At 32.8% G+C, this 25,226-nt stretch overlaps 1 protein-coding gene across 1 annotated transcript in view; it reads right to left on the bottom strand.

The window, feature by feature from the left end:
• The window catches only part of LOC125063154 (mushroom body large-type Kenyon cell-specific protein 1), a 171,879-nt gene that overhangs the window by 104,473 nt on the left and 42,180 nt on the right, over positions 1-25,226 (bottom strand). Inside the window, exon 2 of the mRNA XM_047669411.1 lies at positions 10,931-11,039. Within this exon, the coding sequence (XP_047525367.1) occupies positions 10,931-11,024 (94 nt within the window). The 5' untranslated portion in view covers positions 11,025-11,039. The remainder of the gene's footprint in view (positions 1-10,930; positions 11,040-25,226) is intronic.

Raw genomic sequence — 25,226 nt, 5'->3', positions numbered from 1 at the left:
TCGAGGTGAGGGTGTGTGCTGTATGTGTGCGCCGTTCTTGTAAGAAAAGGTTTGGTGAAAAATTTTGTCCGAATTCATATAGATGGCGCTGTGACGGAGAATTTGAATTAGAGAAGTGTAACCATTATTTACGACAATTTCAGAGCTAAATTGGTGTGAAAGATTTGTGTTTCGCAATTTTTATGTCGTCATTATCAAACGCAAATAACAAAGTATAAAAATAACTTTTATTGACTGTTTGTCCTGTAACTTTTGCGGGTTTCGGAACGGTTTTTATTATTAAGTCTTGAACATTACTTGCCGTGATATAATGTATATAATATAATAGACTAGATAGTATAAGAATAATTTACATTAAATAATAATAATAATAATTGTATCACCTTAACATTTTGTACCATATTCTTGCAAAAAATAAATTATTATTATTATTATTATTGTCTTGTGCCGTGAACTTGAAGGTCCTGAATTCGATTTCCTAAGGTTTTAAGACAAAAGACTGATCGCTTGTCTAATTGTAGTACCTGTTAAACAGTCTCAAAACTAGGTTCGCTCCATGCCCCATCGGTGTTGTTTAGACTTACATTAGAAAATGTTTCATTGCTAGTAACGTTAAAACTAGTTTTATTATTGATTCAGGAAATAAAAAATAATAGTGTTTGACCTTCGTTTTATCTAGCAAAGTTTATCATTCTTTGTTTAGCTATAAAAACAATTTAATTAAATTATATATTGCTAACAAAGAGACGCTTTAGAGTATGTCAGCATTTACGACTTATAAATTGATGAATTAGGTAATTATGATGAGTTTTCATACATTTGATATTTTGTTTGGTTCTATATTCTCTATTGATTGTTATTATTTTACAAATTAAAGGCTTTTACTGTTAAACTACTGAACCAAATTTGGTGATGCTTGAAGATTAGTAAAAAAAAATTTTTTTTCCGCTTTTGGTCTCTTTACTAAGTGATCAATAAAAATTAAAAAAAAAAGGAGTTACGACTGTCTGAAGTTCGACACTCCCCAAATGGGGCAGATATTACTAAGTTAGTAAGATAACTGTTCGATCAATTTTCTCTGTCTTTGATTTTAACAATTATTGTTTCGCCGGTGATCGAACCGTCTCGGGTACACGCGCGTGCGGTAACCACTAATCCATGGAGGCTTACGTATGATGGGTGTAATGAACTGAGTATTAATTAAGACACATATGCAAAAAATCATAGATGTTATTTTATGTTGTTTTTGTTAATTATTTATGTACTTCTTGTACTCTACCTTCTGTAGGTGTTTCTTTTTTAATTATTCCATACTAGGGTTGCCTGGAAGAAATCGCAAGTCAGTGATAAGGCCGCCTTAAGACTTCTTAAGATTAATAGTTAGTTCGTTGAAATTTTGACTACATAATTACATATAACTCAGAGCAGTGTTGGCCTAGTGGCTTCAGCGTGCGACTCTCATCCCTGAGGTCGTAGGTTCGATCCCGGCTGTGCACGGGACATTCTATGTGCGAATTAACGTTCGCTCGAATGGTGAAGGGAAACATCGTGAAACTATCTTGCATTAGACCCAAAAGTCGACGGCGTGTGTCAGGCACTTACTTGCCTGTTAGGTTGACAAATGATCATGAAACGGATACAGAAATCTGAGGCCTAGACCTAAAGAGGTACTACTGATTTATTTTATTCATTTTATTACATAGAACTTAGATATACAGTTTTAAATGTATTTATGTATCTATTTTGTGATCATTAGTTTTTTTCTTAAAAGAGAATAAGTGATTATCGATCACTTATTTGCCTTAAATACCGACGTATTTTGAGTCTTAAGCAAACGTGTGGTAATATGCACATCAGTCGAAAGTCCATTGGTGCTCAGCCGGGAGTCGAACCTACGACCTTATATATGAGAGTCAATACTTACAAGTTACATCGAGCTATCGAGCAACCCACGCTTTTTCACAATTATACCAGTATTTTTTGTTCATTACCATTTTCAGCCTAAATTAGGAATTATTTTTCACTTTTTAGTTTGATGTGCTTTAAAAGCGTGTTTTATAGTTTTTTTAAACTATATTTATTTTCCACTTTTTAGTCCTAGCAGCAATATAATCGTATTGCTTTGTGGACTTAAAAAAATTTAATTGTTTTTTCGAGATAAACCTATGAAATTATTATATTGTCGCTGATTCTTTATAAGTGTACAAAGTTTGAATTAAATCTGTTTAAAGTGGGTCAAAATCGAGTCCGAAGGAGTCGATTACATACATACATATATACAGGTGAAGCTAATATAAAGCGTGTAAAAACAGGTAGAATTCGAATCTTAATAAAATATTATAAATGTCGAATATAATTCAAAAAAAGAACGTCACTACGTCATATCCAAATATATTTCAGTTGAGTTTAGTTTCCGGTCGAGTGAACATGTCAGGCACAGTCAATATTTTTCTATAGTCTTTTTTTATTTAATTTTAGGGTTGGCCGGTGTTCTGTTATAGAAATTTGTAATTTTATAAACAAGTTATTGATTTAGGCTCAGGTTCAGGTCTATGAATGAGAAATTAATTTGATTAAAAGTTGTTTGACTTATTTAACATAATAACAATGATGTAGGATCGACCTTTAATACAGGTCATTCCGAAGATGTCTTTCAAAAACATATATTTATGTATTTACGTGATATAAGATTTAAAAATTGACTGTTGAGTCTAAGTACACAGTCATGTCCCCCAGCGGGATATTGCCTATTCTTGGATTACTCAGACTTATTCTCTTAAAGCTCAAGCTATAATAATTATTATACATTGAAAATACATTTGATTTATTATCAAATATACATCCCACCTTCCCATTAAGATAATATTATAGATTTTTTGGCCACATTTTATATTACTCTTAATTTAACATCAATTATACCACGAGGTGATTATGAAATTTGTGAAACAAACACCTTATGTCATATATATTTCAACAAAAAAACAAAGGAGTATCTACAAATGAACGTACCAATTCTTAAAAGGCCGGCAACGCACTCGCGAGCCCTCTGGCATTGAGAGAAAAAGGGTAAAAAAAGATTAGAAGATTAGATTTAGAAGTTTTAGTATGATTTTTAATCTTCACAGTATCAATGGAACAATTTGTTATAAAAGGTATTTAAACCCGTTACCCCCTTTACCTCTAATATTGGAAAATGATGATGTAATAACAACAGATAAAAACTACAACACGAAACAAAAACTTAATAAAAATATGAGAACAAAAAACCAGTTATTATAAAAAGCAACTAGCATTGACACTTCATATAAATTAGAACAATAGATAGTGTGTATGTGTGAACAGAAGTAAGGTATTCTTAATATATATACGTTATATTATAGCTCAGAATATAATAAACAATGGTGTATGTATGAATTTCTATATTCAAAAATGAAGAGGCGAAGGCATGCCAGCGATGTATAGGACCTAAAATCTAATTATACGTAGATGTGCTACGGTAGGTCTACAAGCGCTACGAATTATCCGGAAGTTACATTTGACGTTATACTATTTGATGTTATATATAATATTTAATTATATACAAATATAATACATAAATTTTTACAAAATAGTTAAATTTTGAATCATTTAATTTTTTTAAATACACATAATGTAGATTTTTAAAATACACATTATTCTGGTTAATAATTATCTATTTTTTTTTTAGTTTGAAGGTTCGAAATCCTAAAAGAGATATATTTTATTTGGGTCTGTTTCGTTGGTTTACTTGCAATATAAGAACGTAACCTATAATATGATCGATAGCTGGCCATAGATTTATGATCCGATATAACAGATTCTATTTACGTATTAACCTAAAAATCGATATTACACCTACACCTAAGAAATTCCCTTAACCAACTAGGAAAGACGTCACGGGTGCTTCATTTCGGTATAAGTAGAGTACACGTCATTCTACAATAATTTGAGTATTCACTTTTTGATCCGCAAAAATTTCTATTGAAGTTTACTTTATTGTACGATGACAATATTATGCGAAATTTCAAATCTATACATACATATATTATACGCAAACGTATTCAGTTCTGGGTTACGATGTAAAAATCGACTAGGCCGATCGAATTTTATTCGGCACCTAAAAGCTTGTATTGCTACTAAATCGTTTTCCGGTTGGAAAAAGGTAAAATATGACACGGCTAGCGCCCGTAAATGTTAAATCCGCTTTATTTTCGTCCACGATTGTAACAGCCTGTTTTTTCTTTTTTTTCGGATAGTTGGAAATCGGTATAGCTTTGGATTATTGTCTATGCAACTGGTATTTTTACAAAATAGTTTTTATAAGATTTAATTTTACGTCGTTCGAAATTAAAAATTCAAATGGGTTTTCTCATATACAAATTAGGTTTTTTTAAATGAGCACTAAAATATTTATTGCAAAACTACCATTAACAGTAAAAACATTATTATTAAAAAAAACACTTGTATGACTAATATCTAGCTAAAATGTTGAAAACTAGTATAATATAGCTTAGAAATCCGTTTTAAAATGAAACAAACATATTAAAATTGTAAAGAGAACAATTTTTAGTTCTTAATTGAGTTACAAAACTTAAAAGCATCGTTGTTTCAAATGTAGGTCACTGTAAAACGTTACATTCAAATATAGCGATAAAAACACTCTATACATTCGCTAAATAAATGCAAAACATTAAAAGAACATTTAAACATAAGCGGTAAAAGCTAAGAAAAATTAAAAAGCGCCTGAAAACTTTCAGATCAATGCAGCGTCTTAAACTAGAAAATTTTTACGAAGCCGCCATGACAGCTTTTTTTGTCGCCGATCTAAGATGGCTACCGGAAGCTTAAAACAAAAGAAGTGATCGGCCCCACCCACTATTTAAAAATAAAAAAAAAATAAAAAAGAACGTTCGAATCAGTTTAAATCCTCAAACAATGCAGAACAAACATTGACATTTAAAAAACGTTGCGTAAACAAAACTCATTCGAATTTTCCCGGACCGGGACACGTAGAATGATATAATCCCGCAAAGCGAGCATGCAAAGTACAACAGTTTACCGGGAACAGCATCCGTCGACCACTTGTTGAACGCCAACTTGCCAGCCCCAAACTTCACTACGAATCTTAACCTAAATTAATTACGCAATTATACGGAACATGAACAGGAACTGTTTAAAACTATCAAATAACTAACAATTACAAAATATATCGATCTCGACAATCAAACACTGCACTTCCAACGTCTTAAAACTCGGGGACACTTGAGCGTTACTTGTAAGAAAACGTGGAAAATTATAACGGAAATGGCGTGTAAACGGGTGGAACGTTTTTAAAATTTGACCGAATCGCGAACCGGATGTGAATTGATTGGAAATTTTGAATTTAGAATTTAGTAATTGAGGAGCGGAGGAGTTGCATTAGTGCACGCCGGCCTAGTTGCAACAGGTTGTTTGGCCGAGGATAGCAGAGCCGCATGCGCGCTGCGCCGACCGATGCACTCCGCCACAGTGGGGGCAACGAAATATCCAAAGCGATAAAACTTTAGCGTTTCAGAGGAATACAGTACTTTTGTAGATAAATAGTTTTCGTTAGTTGATTGATGTTGAGGTAACGTTTAATGTTCGGAGTTCAATAAAAATACATACATTGATACTATAAAGAAACTGTTTTTATATATTATAGAAAATATATAATTTAGATTTTTAACTAAAGACAACAAACAATGGCTCAAGAATTACTAATTTTAAAAGTGTTATATCGTGTTTCATGTTCATTTGTGATGTTACTACTGCGGAGATGGATTAATTTTGATGAAACTTTATACAGAAGTAGGTAGTGGTCACGTGGTCTATTCTACCTCATCACTGTGATTCCATAACTATATCTAGGTAGTTAGTAAAAATTAAGATAATGTATGACTTTTAGTTAAAAATATCTGTATATACACTGTATGCATTTATAGATACAAGCTACAATTTGCCCAAACAATAAATATTTTCACAGTAAAACGAAAATGCATTTGCGGTCATTGTAGAACAGCCATCTTTTGCCCTATAATCGTATAGAATTAGGTTCGTCGCAAGCCTTATCTTAGCCATAGATAGCGACGCAATCCTAACTGCCGGATCGAACTATTATATATACTACTACTATTATATTATACGAGCACAACACTATGGTTTAATTGTTCCATTTTTAAATCTAGCTATGTTTAATAAACTTCATATACATATTAATCATTCAGTACTTCATTCTGTTCAGGTAATAATATCTAAAATCGTATTAAATCCTAGGACCAGTGCATGATACTTTAAATGGGTTACTTCTGTGTTTAATATATTTAAAATTATATACAAATGATACAATCAAAACAGCGAGCCAAAAACCTTGACTCAAAAAAAGAATTTTCAAAATCGGTTCAGTAGATCCAGAGATTTACACACTTCTTTATAATAGATTCATGTATATACCACCGTCTCTATCCATCACAGCGTAAATACAATTTGATAGAAAGAGAAAGTAACATGTGTATGACTAATATAAACAATCGACCATCGAAATTTCTAGATAATTATTCCAAGCCAAAGTTTCGATATCGGCCGAAACTTCTCGAAACCGCACTGACGACGACAAATTAAATTTACCCCACATACAGTCAGGCCTCTCATGTATGGCCACTTTCAGGTAAATCAAGTTTTTTTTTTTACGTTTTATTTTTCATGTATCCTTTATCTGTTTCGTTTGTTTTTTGTTCCTGTTTAGTTCTTTTTCTTAATAACTATTTATTTTTTTAAAGACAATTCACACCAATTGACCTAGTCCCATGCTAATTTGGCGAAGCTAGTATTATGGGTACTAGGCAACGGATATACATACATATTATAAATAGATAGACCTATAAATACATATTTAAACACCCAAAACCTAAGCACAAAACCAAATGCTCATCACATCGATGTTCGTCTCAGCCGGGGATCGAACCCGAGACCCATGGATTCGCAGGCAGGGGTACTAACCACTAGACCAATGAGTCGTCTATAACTTTATGTACCTACTATCTTAACCACAATGAATATTGTATCTCAACGATTCGTAGCATAGTGTATGTTAACAATATTTTATGTTCTATTTAATGTAAGTACAAATGTAAAAAAAAATTAATAATTATTTTTGCACTTCTTGTAGATAAGGTATATCTAATTTAATACATTTTTCTTCTCACAGTGGTTGCCTGGAAGATATCGTTCGAAAGCTATAGGGCCGCCAGTTTTCATTTAATACTGGTCCATTTTTATATTGAAATGCAACGAAATAAATAAATAAATTGACCTTTAAATTTCATGATTAGAGCATTTTAAAACTTTAATATATTATATTGTCGTTACCGTAAAACCTTTAAAAGGCTTTGGAGGCACCACAAGTCCGATAGTAATCAAATTAAGGTCTCACTGGCAGTGCCTTTGATCTAATCGTTCGTAAGTGGACCACAAAATTATAAATTTTTAATAATGCTCTTAAATGAGTGTAGGATGTTCTTAGACCAAACGTTATTTCTCAACTTATTAACACAATGTTTTATATTAATAAATAGTGTTTTATTTTTATTTTACACAAATTATGTCAAAACGAGATAATAAATGTAATACATAAAAAATAGTGTCTTAGTTATTAATATAGTAATACCCTTATTTAATTTATATATAGCGAGTTAAATGTTATAAAATAAGGTTATAGTAATTACAGTTTTAGGACAAAATACTATCAATTAAGAGAAAGAATCAGAGTCGAACCTAAATGAGACACTTATTGTTAATCAAATTGTGTAATTGGTATTTTAAGATTACTATACAAATCCGGCTCGAAGGACCAAAATGTTCCTGGGTTAGGGACATGCTTCAAACAATGTAGAAATGTGATGTACACTATTTATTATCACTTGCGCATAACACAAGTATATAGTAATGCTAAATGATTCGATTTCATGCTGTGCTAAAGAGTGTTTGCGTCTGTCTATACTCTCGGGGCGTAACTCTGACGATTTAGGTAATTGCCACGCTTTAAGAACTACAAAAGCCTGAATTAACCAAATGTACAGACTATAGACAATAAAATGTACAACTTTAGGATCCTACAAGAAAAGAGCGTACCAATTCTTAAAAGGCCGGCAACGCACTCGCGAGCCGTTGAGAGTGTCCATGGGCGGCGGAAATTAACATCAGATGAGCCTCCCGCCCGTTTGCGGCCTGTTCTATAAAAAAAAACGTTATTACCCTACTAATCGCGCCATAGAGAAAAATTCTGAGTTGTTGAGGAAAAACTTTTGGTTTTAGAACATCCTCGTGATACGAAATTCTTAATTTAAAAACATTAACTTATTTAAATCAGACATTAAAGCCAGCTCTCCAACTTTGTAACAGTAATACTACGTTTTATTGCCATCTTCAGGCCGACAGTGCCGAACTTCACTCTAGGGCAGCTTTACGCAATATGCTTTAAGGGCTGCATTAAACAGGAAAACTAATGTTATAGAGGTATTAATGTTATTTTTAGGTCTGGGCCTCAGATTTCTGTATATGTTTCATGATCATTTGTCAATCTAATAGGCAATTAGGTGATCAGCCTCCTGTGCCTGACACACACCGTGGACTTTTTAGGTCCAATTCCATTTTAAGTTAAACAAAGCCTAAAAACTATACTAGACTCAATGTAGTAGAGTTTAGAGTCCAATTTACAATGGCTAAATGTTAAAACAAAATATTATGAGTGTAAGAAACGACCATATAATTTTATTCTCCTATATGAATGTCGTTTTTTTATAGAACGGGGCAAAGGGGCAGGAGGCTCACCTGATGTTAAGTTATACCACCCATGAATACTCTCAGTGCCTCTGTGAGGTCGCGCGATTGCGTTGCTGGCCTTTTAAGAGTTGGTAATTGGTTAGGAAATAATTCAGTGGTGAACTGGTTCCAGATAGAGGTGGTGCGCTATTATATAGAAATAAATTAAAGTGGAAATAGGCGGGTACATGGCAAGAGGAATAGAAAAGTGGAGCGAAAAAGTACAAAACTGGTGCCTAAGATACAGGAAACGAAAAAGGGGAAGAGAACTTAGAAGGTGGATAAAGAAACAGCAGGTGGTACATGGCAGATAGTAGCACAGTGCAGAGAGGAATAGTGGGATTTGGAGGTGGCCTTTGCCAAAAAAGGGCACAAGAAGATTGAGATAGAAACGTTTAAATGTAAAAGTATCTGAATTAAGAGGCTATTAGTGTGTTGGAAATAAATACCATTTGACATGCATTTTTAGAACTAACTAAATTGGAACAGTTCCGTTCCAAACACGCTGAAGCATTTAAATTATTATTTACTCATAATATACATTATTCACTAAATTACAGTATCTTATGCAATCATAGTATAGGTATGTAAATTTGAAAACAAATAAAACCGTATGAAGGTGGCTTAAATACTTTTATATCATCCCTAAAACTGTACGCAAATATAATTCGAACAAGTTCAACACTAAGCGCTGTTTATTCAGACTGCATAATGAATTTATGAAATAACTCCTGCCTTTCGCTAACTGTGGACGCATTTCTGTGCCCGTCAGGTTGTACTCCTAACATTATTGAAAAGGTATTGTATTGACACTTTTATTTTGTGTTCAATACAACTACGTTTTTTTATTAATTGATATATCGTTTGCATTTATATTTAAGAATCAGGTTTTTGCCTTATAACTAAATTTAAATTTTGTGTAGGTACCTTATACATACCCATATCATTTGTCCCTCCTTTCAGAAGAACACGATTTGGCCAAAACTCACCGATATCCAGATTGAGCATTCTGATAAACTAGGTCTGGATATCCATAGCTCCCCTCACACTTTGAAATCAAATTTCCTATAGTTTTTTATAATTTAATTTATTTGTTAATTTTTTTTTCTCTTTTCGTGTTTGTTGACACCTTAAATATTGTATTTTATTTTTCTAAACACTAATGTATTAGTGTGTCGAACGTGTCTTTAAATAAATAATAATCGTCCATTGGCGCTACCTTTTATGGGTCTAGGCCTCAGATTGAATGCACTTCTTTGATGATTTATTTGTCTAGTAGGCGATCGTTATTCTGTACAAGCCGTCGATTTTTGGATTTCAGGCATGCAGGTTTCCTCGCCATGTTTTCCTTCACCGTACAAGCGCGTGTTAAGAGGATATACAATTCATTGGTACACACCGACCTCAGATATGACAGTGGCAGTAATAATTTATATATTTTATCAATATGTCATTTTAATTATTTTGTATTTGGTGTGGTAGTAAAGTTTGGTTTATGGTATTTTTGTGTACACCGTATTTTTTATTTGTGTTACATATAATATGTAATAAGGTGTAAATAAAAAAAAAGGTGTGCCAACCAAGTTATATTATTATACGGATCTGAAGAAGAACATCGTTTTGTATTTATTATTATGTTAATAAATAATATAGGAAGGAATTATTAATATGATTAATTTAGCTGTACGGAGATACAAAAAAAATGTGATATCAGTGATAATGTAGCATTGTAATGTTGAAAGAATTTTGCAAATCTTTCGAATACCTAGTTTTAGAGTGCGTTCGTTACATTCATACGAAAATAAACCTTTCCTTATTACTATAGAATATAATAATTTCACTCCTGGCTTTTCATAAAGGCTGTAAGTTGCCAGTAATGAGTACTGAGAATTGTTTTTATCTATTCTGGGAATATAATATCTTAATATTTTCATACAGCTCAGTTTAAGATCCTTATGAAACCTTATATCAAAGAAAACTTATTGACACGTGCTGCAGGGCTGTCAAAATCCTTAAGAATTTTTGAAGTCAAAATTAGGGTTGTCAAATTTTTTGTAGTAGGTATATGACTCACCGAGTATATAAACCATGTTTTTGGTCCAACGTTGCAGTTCCTTGCGGATCGCTCGTCGTTCCTGCTGACAGCGCGCGAATGAGCACTCCGCCATGACAGAACGGCAACCCTGAAAGTTTGTGTATTTAAGTATTTAGATTTCATATATAAAACGATTGAAGTGGGACCTCTGTAATTAATTAAAATAGTGTTTAGATATATGTTTCAAAAATTTGGGGTTTGAAACTGTAATTGATAACATATTAGGTATATGATATCATTACTTAATATTTTCAATATCTTTCTGGAAGTCGAACCATAGACCTTTCCGCTAGACAACTACAACAGGATGATAAAATATTATTTGTTATTTTGATTGACCTCCATTAATTAATTTGATATTCATAATCATTTTTTTATCGTTCCAAATACAAACTGCTATAAACTAAAGAGTTCCGATGCCATACTAAGACCTCCTTAAGACACACATTCTAAATTCAAACCGAAACGTTCGATGTCAATAGCCATTAATGGAATTTTAAAAGATCCAATTACATTGAGAAAGTATCGACTGCGCCGGTCAATGACCCGACCTAACGGAATCCTGCGAAAAACCTCTCTCATCAAGGAACCACCCCCCGAATATACCCGAACCCCCCCAAATCTGGCCCCCGAATTCTTGCTGAACCGTTTGTAAGGGCGAGTTACTTGCTTGATAATTAACTGCTAATTTTCAGTATATTAATATAGCACTTATAAATGAGTAGATATATGAAATCAATACAAAAACGTATTTTTATTGATTACTCTGATATTGTGATGTAAACACTTGTAATCAATCCATATAAACGTTTAACTGTGGTGCTATGTAGGAAAAGATTGCAGACAATAGTCTATGGTTGCATTCATAGAGAATCTGTCAGCGGTCGAGTCAATTCCAAGCAAAGGCGCAACCAAACGCGCCTCAATCCCAAACTCCAGACGGGGGAGGCGGGTATCGCGAAACTATTCTTATTTTAAAATCTCCACGGAATTATGCCACGGAGATTCTTATTTTAAAAATATCACGCTCCACCGAAATTTTCTTATTTTTTAAATTCAGTGGGGGAGGGGGCAAACGCTTCCGAAATCCACCCGTTGCTGGCCACCAACAATTACTTCATTTTATTATTCAAGACGTCATAGCCGAGCGAATTTAAAAACGCCATTCGAAATGAATAGAGTTTAAATTTATTTTTTTCTATATGGTTCGGTTTTTCTTTTGGATGGTCGCATTCCTTTCAATAGATAATTTAAGTTTCGATATTGTAACTTTCAACGTTATAACGAGCCGTTTATTGTTACGACTTAATCTAAAATACCGAACTAGAACAGCAGCATAATAATAATTGAATTTATTAGGTACTTTAATAAATTGTATTTTACTTTTAAAAACTAATAGCAATCTGGTAACACTAGAAATTTTCAACCTAAGGGCAAAGAGTCAAGAGCACCAGCTAAATTGATTTGGTCGAAGTAAGCTAATGTTTGAACTTCTTGCCCACGCAAAAATAACCTATGTTTTATAACAAATAATTTCCTTCCATAGATAGCTGAAATTCAAAGATTTTATATAATTATCTGTGGTCCGGCCAGACCAACTCATCGATGACATTTGCGTTCCTTTTTTAAAAATTTGACAGGAGACCACCCTCTCCCCCCGGCGCTGGCCAGTTATGATATTCTTATTTTAAAACCGCTCGAGGCGTTCGGTTTCCGTTAAGACTGTGTGTGTGAGACGTTACACACACGTCCTAAGACCAAGATATTGAATTTATTGGGTGGTTTCTTTGAACGCAGATTCCTACTTTGAATTTTGATAATACTTAATCCAGCTAGCTATTTATTCCGACTTTAATTTATTATTAAAAAATTGTTATACCCTGTGTCATTATTATAATGTTAGAGATTTAAATACTAATTATACTTTCGTTAGAAAAATGCCTAGTTGAAGTTTAAACCATAGATACTTCTTCACTGAGAAAACTATGTTTTACCTAAATTATATTTATAAACAAAATCCTTTTATAAATTTTGGCCACAGACATTAAACATTTTAATTTTTAACGTTTACGAAATAAGAAAATTAGCCAAGAGAAAATTTTCGAGTAAATTTCGTCTTAAACCCGTAGTGTTAATTAACTAAAGCTTAAACTAAAATAACCCGTATCTAGTAAAGGGTTAAATGGCGCTTTTTATAATCTTAGTGAGAAAATAATGGGAAGTAAAGGAAAGCCTTTTCAATGTCGAAATATTAAAATTTAAAAACCTCGTAACCACACCTTTTTTGATAGCCAATGCTTTTACGCATTCACCACACAAAGCTTACCATATGGGTATGGTCCTAGGTTCTCTGCCCAGATATTTGATTTTGCCTCCCAAATTTTTTTTTGGGATTTTATAACACGCATCTATAGTCCTATGAGCTTTTTTAAAATTGCAGCATTGTCTTGTAACTTTTTAAAAGGCACGTGTATCGTTCTACACAGACTGAATTTTTTTCCCGAGACTCAAACTGGGATCAACCATGCACATCAACTTATCGTATTCTTAGCTTTGTTACTAACGTATAATCCTAAGTGAGGAGGCTGTTCACCGACTAACCTATATTAAATATGTTTACCCCGTAACTCACAAGAGGACAGCTGATTCAATTTGTAGAAATAAGTGTCCCAAAATGCCGCGTTTCTAACGAGCCTAAAATTTTTTTTGTGGTTTAAAAATAGACTTAAACTTAAAAATTAAAAAGTCATCGTAAAATATTGACAGCTAAATGTTAATAAAGTATTACAATGAACAAGCGATATAATAAAAGATTCTTTCTTACTCATAAAGTTTTTATGAAAGAATAAAATTCGAAATTTAAATTATCGAACTTTCATGCAATTCTAAATTCAAATCGTCGAACGCAGACAAATGCTAATTTCACCAAAAAAGTCCGTCATAACAAAAAATCGCCAATAATTTCCCGGCAATTTCAATCGCTGTCAAATTTCGGTCTCCCTGTTTCCCCCGGATCAATTTATACCCGTCCCGCTCCGCCTTAAGATACCCGGCTATATCCGTCTCCCAGGATAACTTCTAGAACTGGTACAGCTTACGCGAATAACACGGTATGTGAAATTGTAAATTATAATGAAATAATGTATTTTATGGGTTAGCCTTCGTGTGCTTTAGAGTATTTACTCTAACTATGACTAAGTATAGGAATACTAAATTACACATTAATCTAAGCAATCAATATTTCTGGGATCTGTTGTAACTCGAACGACATATTTCGCCCATTATAACAACAAACTAAAGAAAATCTGTTATATCTGTAATCTCTTAAAAAACTGCTTTTTGTGTATATTTTGACAATTGACATTTAGTCTAGCCATGACCTAGGGCAATGTTACTTACTACCTTATTCGTCGGGAGTGTAGAGCCATTCTCCCGCGGATATGGCCCGGATCTTATTTTTAATCGGTGTGTGTGTGAGACGTATCTATGTGTGTCTGATGCTCCCTTGTGGCGAAATTGATGTTTTTAATTAGTTCGCAAGGGTTTGTCGCATATATTTATTATTTTCAATGTGGTTTCTGTTTTTGCTGTATCCTAAGTTATAATGGATTTTGCCATATTGGTATTATTCTGCCGACATTATATGATGACGGTATTGAAATTATATAAAATATTTATCAATATTAATAATATTGACAAACGCGTTGTTTCATGAACAAACACTTTTATTTCAACCATTCTTTATCTATAGTTGTACTTTGTCTATGGAAGTTACCCCTTCAAGTAAAAAATCGTGTCATTCTCTTTAGAAGTGGCAGGCGAAAATAGTAATTGTCATTGTCATTGTCAACGACTTAAGTGTTAAAAATATTATAAAAAATTTAGTGTTGAAAGCTCAACAAAAGCCATTTAAATATGAACAAGCCATGGTTTTGAACTTTAATTGAATGCACGTTTCGTTAAACAATTTCGCGAAAGTTGGCTCAAAATGTAAAACTATCCCGCTCAAAGTCGCCTTTGTTCGAGCATTCAATAGGCGGGAAATGGAAGTTTTCGCGGCATTTTGAAAATTTTAAATGACAGATGTCAGATTTGAATTTGGAAACTTTCGGAGTTCAGCATTGTTCGCAGTTTGTGCGCGTCAACGCTCACATGGGTTATCTTGGTTAAGTTATATCTTCAATGTGAATCTTGTGACAAGTAGATTCGTATGTATGTATCATACTAACTCATGTCTGCGACTTTCTTTCTGGTTTTTTAATATATGAATTTCAATAAATACTCCACGCGTGATCTTTATATCCAAGATATTTATAATTATTGTTTTTGCGGGGATTAAAACCTTCTTCCTTTCATAGACTGACTTTCGTCGGAGCTTCGTCATGTCTAGAACATACACGTCAATAAAATTGGAGTCGTCTGGAAATGTTATCACTATAGAATCTATAGTATAGATAGGTATGTAATCTCATTATGTAAAAGCTTGGATTCGAATCCGGAACACAACACTTAGTTCGACGTTGCCTTATTAATATTTATTCGGATATAGGCTTTTATTCTTCTTTTTTGCTAGTACTTTATTTTTATTTTTAATGATACCGTAGGTAAGTATGCCTTCTGATCCAGGTAGGATTAGTCCAGATGCAGAAATTCATTAAAGGAATATGAACAGTCTCAGTCTCTCTTTAGGTAAAGAAAAAACGTGTGTGTACCTACTTATGTACACGCGTTAGAAGTTATACTTCTTTGGCGTAATAAGATAGAAATCTTTTCAAAAATGTTATTCTACGTTTTTCCTACGACACTAACAGGAGAAAAAACTAAAATCTTGACTAACTAACTTCAGGGTGTCGGTTTTTTGTGACGGTAAAAATTTACTCTCATCATTTTTCCCACGCCAAAAGAAGTATATCTTCAAAACATTGCAAGGGCCCAATCAACTACGAATGTCGGGAACATGAATGATTCTTGTTCGAATGTATACAAATAAAAATGAATCGCAAAGTATGTTGCTAAGTGCAAATCTCGAAGAGAAAAAAATGTGAGAAATTTAAAAAAAAAATTTTACTTATTTTATTTTTTTATATTTTTTTGTTTTTTTTATTTTATTTTATTTGTCTTTAGTCCGGAAAACCAAACAGTCTCTAGGGTAGCAAAATGTTCAGTATGTTGGTATGTACTAAACAGGTAGGCTGAGTAAATTCTTATCATCAAACGAAGATCGCGTGGGTAGTAAAATATAAAACTGACATGAAAATGTATCTGCCATGCGTACAAGTATTTCATATATTACGTCAGGTGAAACAATGGAATAGTATTTCGTACAGAAAAAACTAACAAAAATCCAAACTTTTTCATAGGAAAGTGATAACACGAGCGAAGTTAGTTTGAAACTAGTTGAAAACAAAGCGCAGTCGGCGCAACAGGTTGTATATACAGAGTGTATATATCTTTGCAGTTTTAGCTTGTTCGTGGAACTTAATTTCAGTAGAATGAACGTCTCTGTGATTATTTGAGCAGTGTCCACAACTAGATTTCAAGCAAATCAAAGTTCCACCATCCATCTTTATCGTATTAGAATTTTTTTATTGCAATAGGCGTTCGTGGCTTAGTAGATTCCTCCAATCTGAGGTTCAATTCCCGGCTATACGATTACAGAAGATTACATTTAATGTATACAAAATATCTAGTCAACGTCATAATTTCTAAGGGACGCAGGACGACCATGGATACTTGCTTACAAGCTTGAAAATGCGTTGCCGACCTTTAAAGTGACGCGCTTTAAGGCTCCTAAGTCGAAATGGTTCAGAAATAGAAACATGTCGAACCAGCTACCCACGAAGTTTTTCCGAATCACGATTTCCTTTTAAATTCAAGATCCTTCAAGAAAAGAGAGTACCAATTCTTAAAAAGGCCGGCAACGCACTCGCGAGCCCTCTGGCATTGAGAGTGTCCATGGGCAGATTCACTTACCCTCAGATGAGCCTGCTGTCCGTTTGTTCTATGAAAAAAATGTAAAAATATTTGAATTTTTACAAACTATTTAATAAAACTATAACACAAAATCAACTCAACAGCCAAAATAGTTTCTCTCAACGAATTAAAATTACGCATACGTAGCACACTGTTATATTAAGAATTTCATTAATAAATAAAGATTTCATTAGCCCATAACCGAATCTCCGGGATTGGGAGGGGTTGATCCCAAGTCGTGGGGGGGTTAGGGAGGGGTGTCCTCCGCGCCTGTGTGAAAGAATGCAAGGAATCAATACAGCGGTGCACGTTAAATTGCCCCAGCTTCCTCATAACCCCCTCTATGGGGGGGTTTCTTCGGGATTATATTTTGATTGAACTGTTATAAAAACAATTGGGATAATTGATGTTTAAAATTGGTTTTAGGGTCCTTAAAGACCTACAGGTCAAGGCGTATGTTAGAAGTTACGACTCGTTTCTTTAATAATAATAATTTTTCAAGAACAACGTTTTTCTGCGAATCTGTGATTTATATACACCATGTGCAATTAAAATTCGATTCGTAATTTCTATAAATTATATATCGTCGAAAATTTTTACGATTCCTATCAACTAGCAGTAGCAACCAGCGTATGGCTTAATGACTCTGGGAGGTGGAATGATAATGGGTGTAAGCAACGAAGGCTCTCAGTTGCGTAGTTCTATATTTACTTATTTTTCCTATAGAGAATCAATCGTGGAATAGATTTCAGTAGTGTCAAATAAATAAAAATCCACTTGAAGAATGTACGATTCGTTTTTAAAACGGGGCGTTAATCACATTAATCGATCATCCTTACGTATAAACGCCGAGATCTAAAGCTCGCTAGTGCTTTTTGCCAAAAGCTCTTTTGCGGAGATGTTTTAACAGAATTAGGCACACGACTATGGTATTCCGATAGGAGCCCATACGTGAATCAAAATTCCTCGGCGTGTGTACGACATAAGAAAATTGCTGCTTGCGTCTAGAAATCTAGAAATTTAAATTATCTATGAAATGTATACAACTGATCAAATGTTGAAGTGCCAATAGTGGTCTGGTCGTCATAGTAATAGTGTTTAAGGGTAATAAAGTTTCAAATAAAAAAACTGTTGAAATTTGCCATAAAATGCACACATACACAATTTAATATATATTCTTAAAAGTTAACCATGGTTACAGCCTTAGTCCTAGGAATTAAGTAAAACTTGAAAAAGATTTTGACAGTACCTAATACAGTCAAAATCTTTCTGTGTCTTCAAGAATGACCTTTCCCTGACGTGTCGAAATGTCCTGATTTAAATTGGAAGGTACAAAACCTGATGAATCATATAATAATTACTTATGAAAAACACTTGCAAGTCCACTTCAGATATGATTATTTAATGCGTTGAAAATTACCTAAATAAATAAATAAATTACCTAAGAAATTATTAATACGTATTATATGTTTATTGCCAGTACTTCTCTTCCGTTCTACGCCCTTGATTTGAGATCTGGCAGTAAATGTAAAATTAGAAGCATTTAATTTATATTTCTTTTTTGACGTTCATGTACATTGTGTTACCTATATGAATAAATGATTTTTGACTTTGACTTAGATACCTTTATTTAATGACTACTACATTGTTAACTCAATGCTATTTTACAATTAAAAGCTACTACTGAAAGCTACCCACAGACAAGGCACCCTTTGCGTAGTCATAGACTGAAAATAAAAATTATCTGTGGGAGCTCGAACAGGTGCATTTAAAACAAAGCAACATTTTCATAAGTTGTTACTAACTTGAGATTTGTTTACGACTTGGGTTACAGAGTTCTTGCATAATTCTTGCTTACATACGTTGTACCTTATAAGTCTATATATTTGACCTGTAATATGAGTAATATTATCTGGATAACACCGGAATTTGTTTTGATCTCGATTCGATTCTGTCCTTGACTGGTTCGGAAAATCGCTATAAATAAACGAATCGCATATGAACTTTTTCGATATTATTTATTTATTTTCATATCCGCTTTATTTAACATAATATTTATTCAATACATTACAACAATAACATATAATGGTAATACTTATCATAATCCAGTTACAAAATCTTAGAGAGTTATTGGGGTATGGTACATATAATATTTTTTAACTCGAACTATATTAACTATTAATTTTACATTTAAATCTTTACGGATTACCTATAAACTCTAATAGGCCAAAAATTTACATACAATTTTTTTTATTTGACCCAGATTATACGTGAGTTTTTTTACTCTGTTTTTTATCTACAATAAGCTCAATCTATATACAAAAACATAACTAAAATGACCAAAAAACCTTCATAGAAAAATGTTTGGCATCTTGAGACTGTAATACAAAGTACTAAGAAAGCAGACAATACAGAAATGCATATTTTCAAACAATATCAGCGAAGTCTTGGCCGAAACTAAGAAAATTGTCAACTTGAACGACAAAACAGTGAATTGTGGATAGAAATGAGCCATCACCAAGACAATGGCAGGAAAAACAGTGGGGCAAAATTGGTCATAATGAGAACCCCCCACCCCCTTTGGGGTCAAGCGGGAAATAAAATTTTAAATTGGTGCCGTGAAAAAGACAAAACGTGCAGACGGAGTTGGTAGGGAGAGTGTACACTTGTCACGTTATATTTCTTTAAATACTATTATAATAATACATTTAATGTTAATCATATAATATAAACTTTGTACATGAAAACAATATATTATTTAATACAAAAATTGGATAATAATTAAATAATGTAGCACATATATGTTGTTAAAGTTTGATGTGATGTCTTCCTATGGTAGGAATACCGTAATGTTTTTAAATAAATAATAGCTTCCTTCAGTACCGTCGATCGGAACCCCTTCACGGGTAAAGGCCTCCTCCAGCTTTTTCCAACTGACTCTGTCTATGGCTCTCTTTCTTTATTCGTTTCCTGCTACCGCTTCTATTTCTTCTATCCAACTTTTTTTGGGCGACCTTCTCCTTCTTCCTCTTGGTACTTTTCATACAGTTGTCTTTAAGTTCCACCTATTGCCACTTCTGTTTTAGGGCATAATGTAAGGCATCTATCACTTTTGTTCTTCGACTTTTTTTTTTCGCTTTTTTATGTATTTTTCTTATTTTAAGTACGCTTCTTCGCATTACAAACTAATAAATGTATTAATATCCAACAAACCACGCAGAATAAGTCGTGTATAGTACCCCTAAGAACAACGTCTAGCTCAAGAAAAATTAAAATAATAACCATAAATTAAACATGAGCTTTATATTCTGAATTTTACTTTGTTATAATTTTAATCATAAAATATCCGCCATTTTGATGTATAAAGAATATTAATTAACAAAGTTCCTTTTCATTATTTGAGTATTATTTCTTTAATTTACGTCTTCAAATATCTGTTTTAAACGGACTTTTAACTTCGGTGTAACTTGAATATGTTGCTGTATTTAAAATATTGTCAAAAATTTTAAAATGCTGTTACTGTCAAATTCCTTTTGACACATCAAACAATTTGAAATTTATCGCGTATGATAAAAACCTTAACATAACGCAAAACAAAGATCTACCCAATCTACCCTAAATATAGGTGAAATGGAACAAGTTATACAAATGTCTCGTCTGTCTGTCACAGAAATACGGTGGCCTTTTAACCCACTCGCTGGGAGCTAGGGTTGCCACAATTTTCTTTTGTTTTTATTTATTACATGTATCAAAGACTTATAGGTAGGTTGGAAGTATTATTTAGAGTTATTATTTACGTATTTTCTTTTGTCTTATTAGACAGTACATTAATGAAATAATTTATTGGTATTTCTTATTTTTTTATAGAACCGGGCGAGGGCAGGAGGCTCACCTGATATGCCCATGGACCCACACTGTTAGAAGACTCGTAAGTGCCTTGCCAGCGGTTTAGGAATTGGTACGCTTGAATGAAATGAATGATTTATTTATTATATTATTATTCTATTATTATATACGCTGTTGACTGCCTAAATAAATAAAAATATCGAAGTTTGACTGCCACCTCTTAGGCCGTACGATACATTTGACGACTCATTGGTCTAGTGGTTAGTACCCCTGACTGCGAATCCATGGGTCCCGGGTTCGATCCCCGGCTGAGACGGACATCGATGTGATGAGCATTTGGTGTTGTGCTTAGGTCTTGGGTGTTTAAATATGTATTTATATGTCTTTCTATCTATAATATCTATGTATATCCGTTGCCTAGTACCCATAACACAAGCTTCACCAGCTTAGCATGGGACTAGGTCAATTGGTGTGAATTGTCAAAAAAAAAAAAAACAAAAAAAAAACAAAAAAAAACAAAAAAAAAAAAACATTGCTAATATATGATTTAAATTTGCTCCTGGTGGTACAGGTAGCCTCAGAGCTGGTGCTTTCGCATAATGAATAAATATGAAAGCAAGAGAATGTTGCCAGCAGTATGGCTATTGGCTACACTGCCACAGGGACCAAACTTTTTTCAATTCAAGTACATACGGTTTAAATTAAGATTCTATAATAAATTATTCGAAAACTATATACATATCCGAATTAAATTCAGTGTATTTTTTATCAACCGGACAGCCCTAACGATGCTTACGGAACAAAACCCGCTAAACGTAGCAAATGAAACTGATTGTTTTAACGTCTTTTTTATGAGTCTGTTTGTCTTCTATTTTATTGACATTTTATTTTAATAGCTTAATTTACTGATACGCACTCTCTTGACTATTATAAAAGCTTTTAAAAACTAATCCCACTTATTCACTCGTTTGAGTCTGCAACCCAGAAATGTCTTGGCCTCCGAAACGAAAATTGAAACCGATTATTCTATTTTTGAATTATGATGACCTACCTGTTAGTCTTTGTTTGTTCTACATAATTAGTGTACGCAATTACAAAGCTTTTATTAGCCCAGTATAGTAAGTAATACTTCAATATCTTGATATATAAAATTCTACTGTACGTGCGTATGTCACTGAACACTGAACGGCTGGACCGATTTGAATACATTTTTTGTATGCGTTTGGGTGGCACCCTAGATGGCTTAGATTCAAATCAGCCCGGCTTTTTTTAATATCCTAATCGTTTAAAATATCATTCAGGATAACGTTGGGTCCGCAAGTTATATATATTATTTAAACAGTAGTTAACGATTTCGTAATTTTTTATGCCATTTGACTAAGAATATTTGTGCCTAATAACACATGTGTAGACAATTTAATAATGTACAGGCTTAGTAGCAACTCACATAGCAAAAAACTAGCCTACTAGATGTGCCTTAGAAAAATATCAATAAATCAGACGGAAGAATGTGTACTAGCTATGCGCGCCTCAAGAGAAATTTAAATAAAAATTGCACGTTTTTTTTTGCAGATTCTGCAAAGCTTCAGAGACAAAACAAAACCATCACAAAGATACAAATTAAAATAGAAGAGCAACCCAATACGTTCTAAAATATTCGCAGACCACAAAATTCAATTTACACGTAGGAACTCCTTCCAGACGAACAAAATGAAAACATGCTTCGGGAAAAAAGTGGGGTCGGGTGGGGGTGGAAGACGCTGGATGATTAATTATTAGTTTGTGTGTGTTAGGTATCTTGGTGTGCATGAGTTTTTAGATAAGTTTTTGTCGTTTTAATATCCGGTATTACTTTCCGATAAATTAATATTAAAATGTATTAAGTTGGTACCTTAAGCCTTGATCTAATACCATATCATAAAGTTCAAGTGTTAGTGGAGGGGTTCCGGGAACGTAAATTTTTATTTTTTGACATGATGTATTTGTTGTCTTATCAACTTCCTTTTTTTTATCCTATTAGCTAGACCGGTGTCCCGAATTGCAGAATAAGTATTAAAAAATAAAGAATCGACTGTTAGGCGGTACGATGTTCGCCAGGCCAGCTAGTAGTATATAAACACGCTGAGACGATATGATTATACGCATTCCTCAAAGGCCGGCAACGCACTAGCGAGCCGTCTGGCAATGTAAGTGTCCGTGGGCGGTGGTATCACTTAACATCAGGTAAGCCTACCGACCGTTTGCCTCCTATTACATAAAAAAAAAATAACCAAAAAGAAATCAGATATTAGTGCTATACATCACTCGGTAAGGGCTTGATAGGAGAACAAAAATCTTCCTGCCTAATTTTGTGGGTCTATAATCTTTTATAAAAACTAGAATTAATCATACCAGAAAATGACACGTTCAGGCTCTACTTAAAATGGTTATTTTTATATAACCATTTTAAATAATGTTTGAATTATCGGTTGTAATTTATATCACAAAGATTTAGATGTATTAGATTGAACGTAATTATATGAATATATCTGTCAGTAGCACTGAATCATAAATATTAGCACTAAGTTGCTTTCAACTATACGATCACCTGTAGCGCTGCATAGTAAAGGAACTCTGTAAGCCTGAGCTCTGGCCGATAAAACTAGGTATATTAATTTTGTCTTATACTCTTATCATTAAGGTACACTTAGTAAAACCAATGTACAAATAAATAAAGACTTTTATTCGAATTATGTTGTTATTTTTTTAATTTATATTAGGTTCGGTTTTTAGAATTGTCTATTACTATTTTATCGAGTATGTTTAACATTTTATTTTTAAATAAATATGTGTTGAATTTGCCTCTATCAATTTAGCCCATATTTATAGCAATTGAAAAAAAAACAAAGATAGAGAAGTAGGTATGTGACATAAACTTCTGTATCTTAGATTTTTTTTAATTGTAATTTTACTATCTACTTTATGTCATTTACACATTTGAGGTGACTAATTAATAACATCTTGAATTAATAATAGTTATCTGTATAAGTAATAATAGAATCAATGATTTAAATCGGGGACAAACAATTCATCTTCATTAATTCTTTTGTTTTCATTAAGTTTTATTGTTATGTTATATATAAACTGTATTTTATTCTATAAATCATGATTAAATATTATTTAAATCAATGTTGTTTTGACCGTTAACAAATACGTCAAACTTCAAACAGAGAAACGGTTTTACAGCTACTGGAACTAGATTTAAGTTGTGATTGACGTTCCGACATTAGTTTTTTTGCTCCTTAAAGAATAATTGAAAAATTTAAAAATCACCAAGCTTTTGACCATTTACGACCACCAAGCAAAAAGCATGAGTATGAATTAGAAGTCTATCAGTGCAGTCTGCGCAGGATTAAATTAATATTTGTGCAAATGATGTAGCGTGAAGATATATTTATCTACTTTAAATACCAGAAGCGATCAAAGTATCTATTTTCTATTACTACCAAATGTGCATTTGAAATAAATGATTATTTTTAATTGTAGTTATGGTTCACTATTTTGGAATGGCTTACACATAAGATATAGATATATACCGTGACGAGCTTTTTTGTAGGACTATTTAAGATAAACATTTCCATCATACATTACATATGTATGACTGTTTTGTCAGCGCACGCCAGAATAGCTCGCAAGGGTAGATTTTTTCTTACTCCCTTGATATTTTGGACAATTCATACAATATCCTAGCCTAGCCTAAGCTATATTATTGTAAAGTTTAATTGAAATCCAGTAGTTTTTACGTGAAAGAGTAACAAACATCCATCCATGCTTATAAACTTTCACGTTTATAATATTAGTAGGATTTTCTTACAAATTTGTATAACCTTCAAAGATCTTTCACTATATACGATCGGTAACCTGTAGCGCAATTAATACAGTGCGTAGGTTTCGTGTTGTAATGAATTTAATTAATAATCAGTACATCATAAGATATATGAACACTCCAAACGTTCGTTAATTATAGACAAAAACATCTTTATATTTAAAAGAACAAAGCTGTCAAGTTTAGTGGTTAGCAAGTTCTGATGATCATGTAGAGTTAGGTTCAAATCCCAATCAATAGTTGCCTAAAGTTATATATACCTTACACGTAATAAATCAATTCTAATTAAAAACATTTCAAAATAATAAACATTGATCTTAAAATTGTATATTTTCCTTCAAGTGCTTGTCACATAAAAAAAATGATTTTATTTTTCTTGTAGCAGTGTCCTTGTACCTACCCAGAATCTTCGCTACACATGTTACCTCTATAAATGTTAATTGTAGCTGTTACATATGGAAAAATAAAATTAAAATTCATTTTGTGAAGAGTGTTAACCAGGTCACATAGCAAACGAGAACATGTTTTAAATTATTGTTCATATTTTGAGGTATTCTATTACAGACACGTCTATATTATTATTATAACATT

Source organism: Pieris napi, chromosome 3 (genome assembly GCF_905475465.1).
Source record: "Pieris napi chromosome 3, ilPieNapi1.2, whole genome shotgun sequence".
Classification (NCBI taxonomy): domain Eukaryota; kingdom Metazoa; phylum Arthropoda; class Insecta; order Lepidoptera; family Pieridae; genus Pieris; species Pieris napi.
This window is presented reverse-complemented; position numbering and strand designations above follow the sequence as displayed.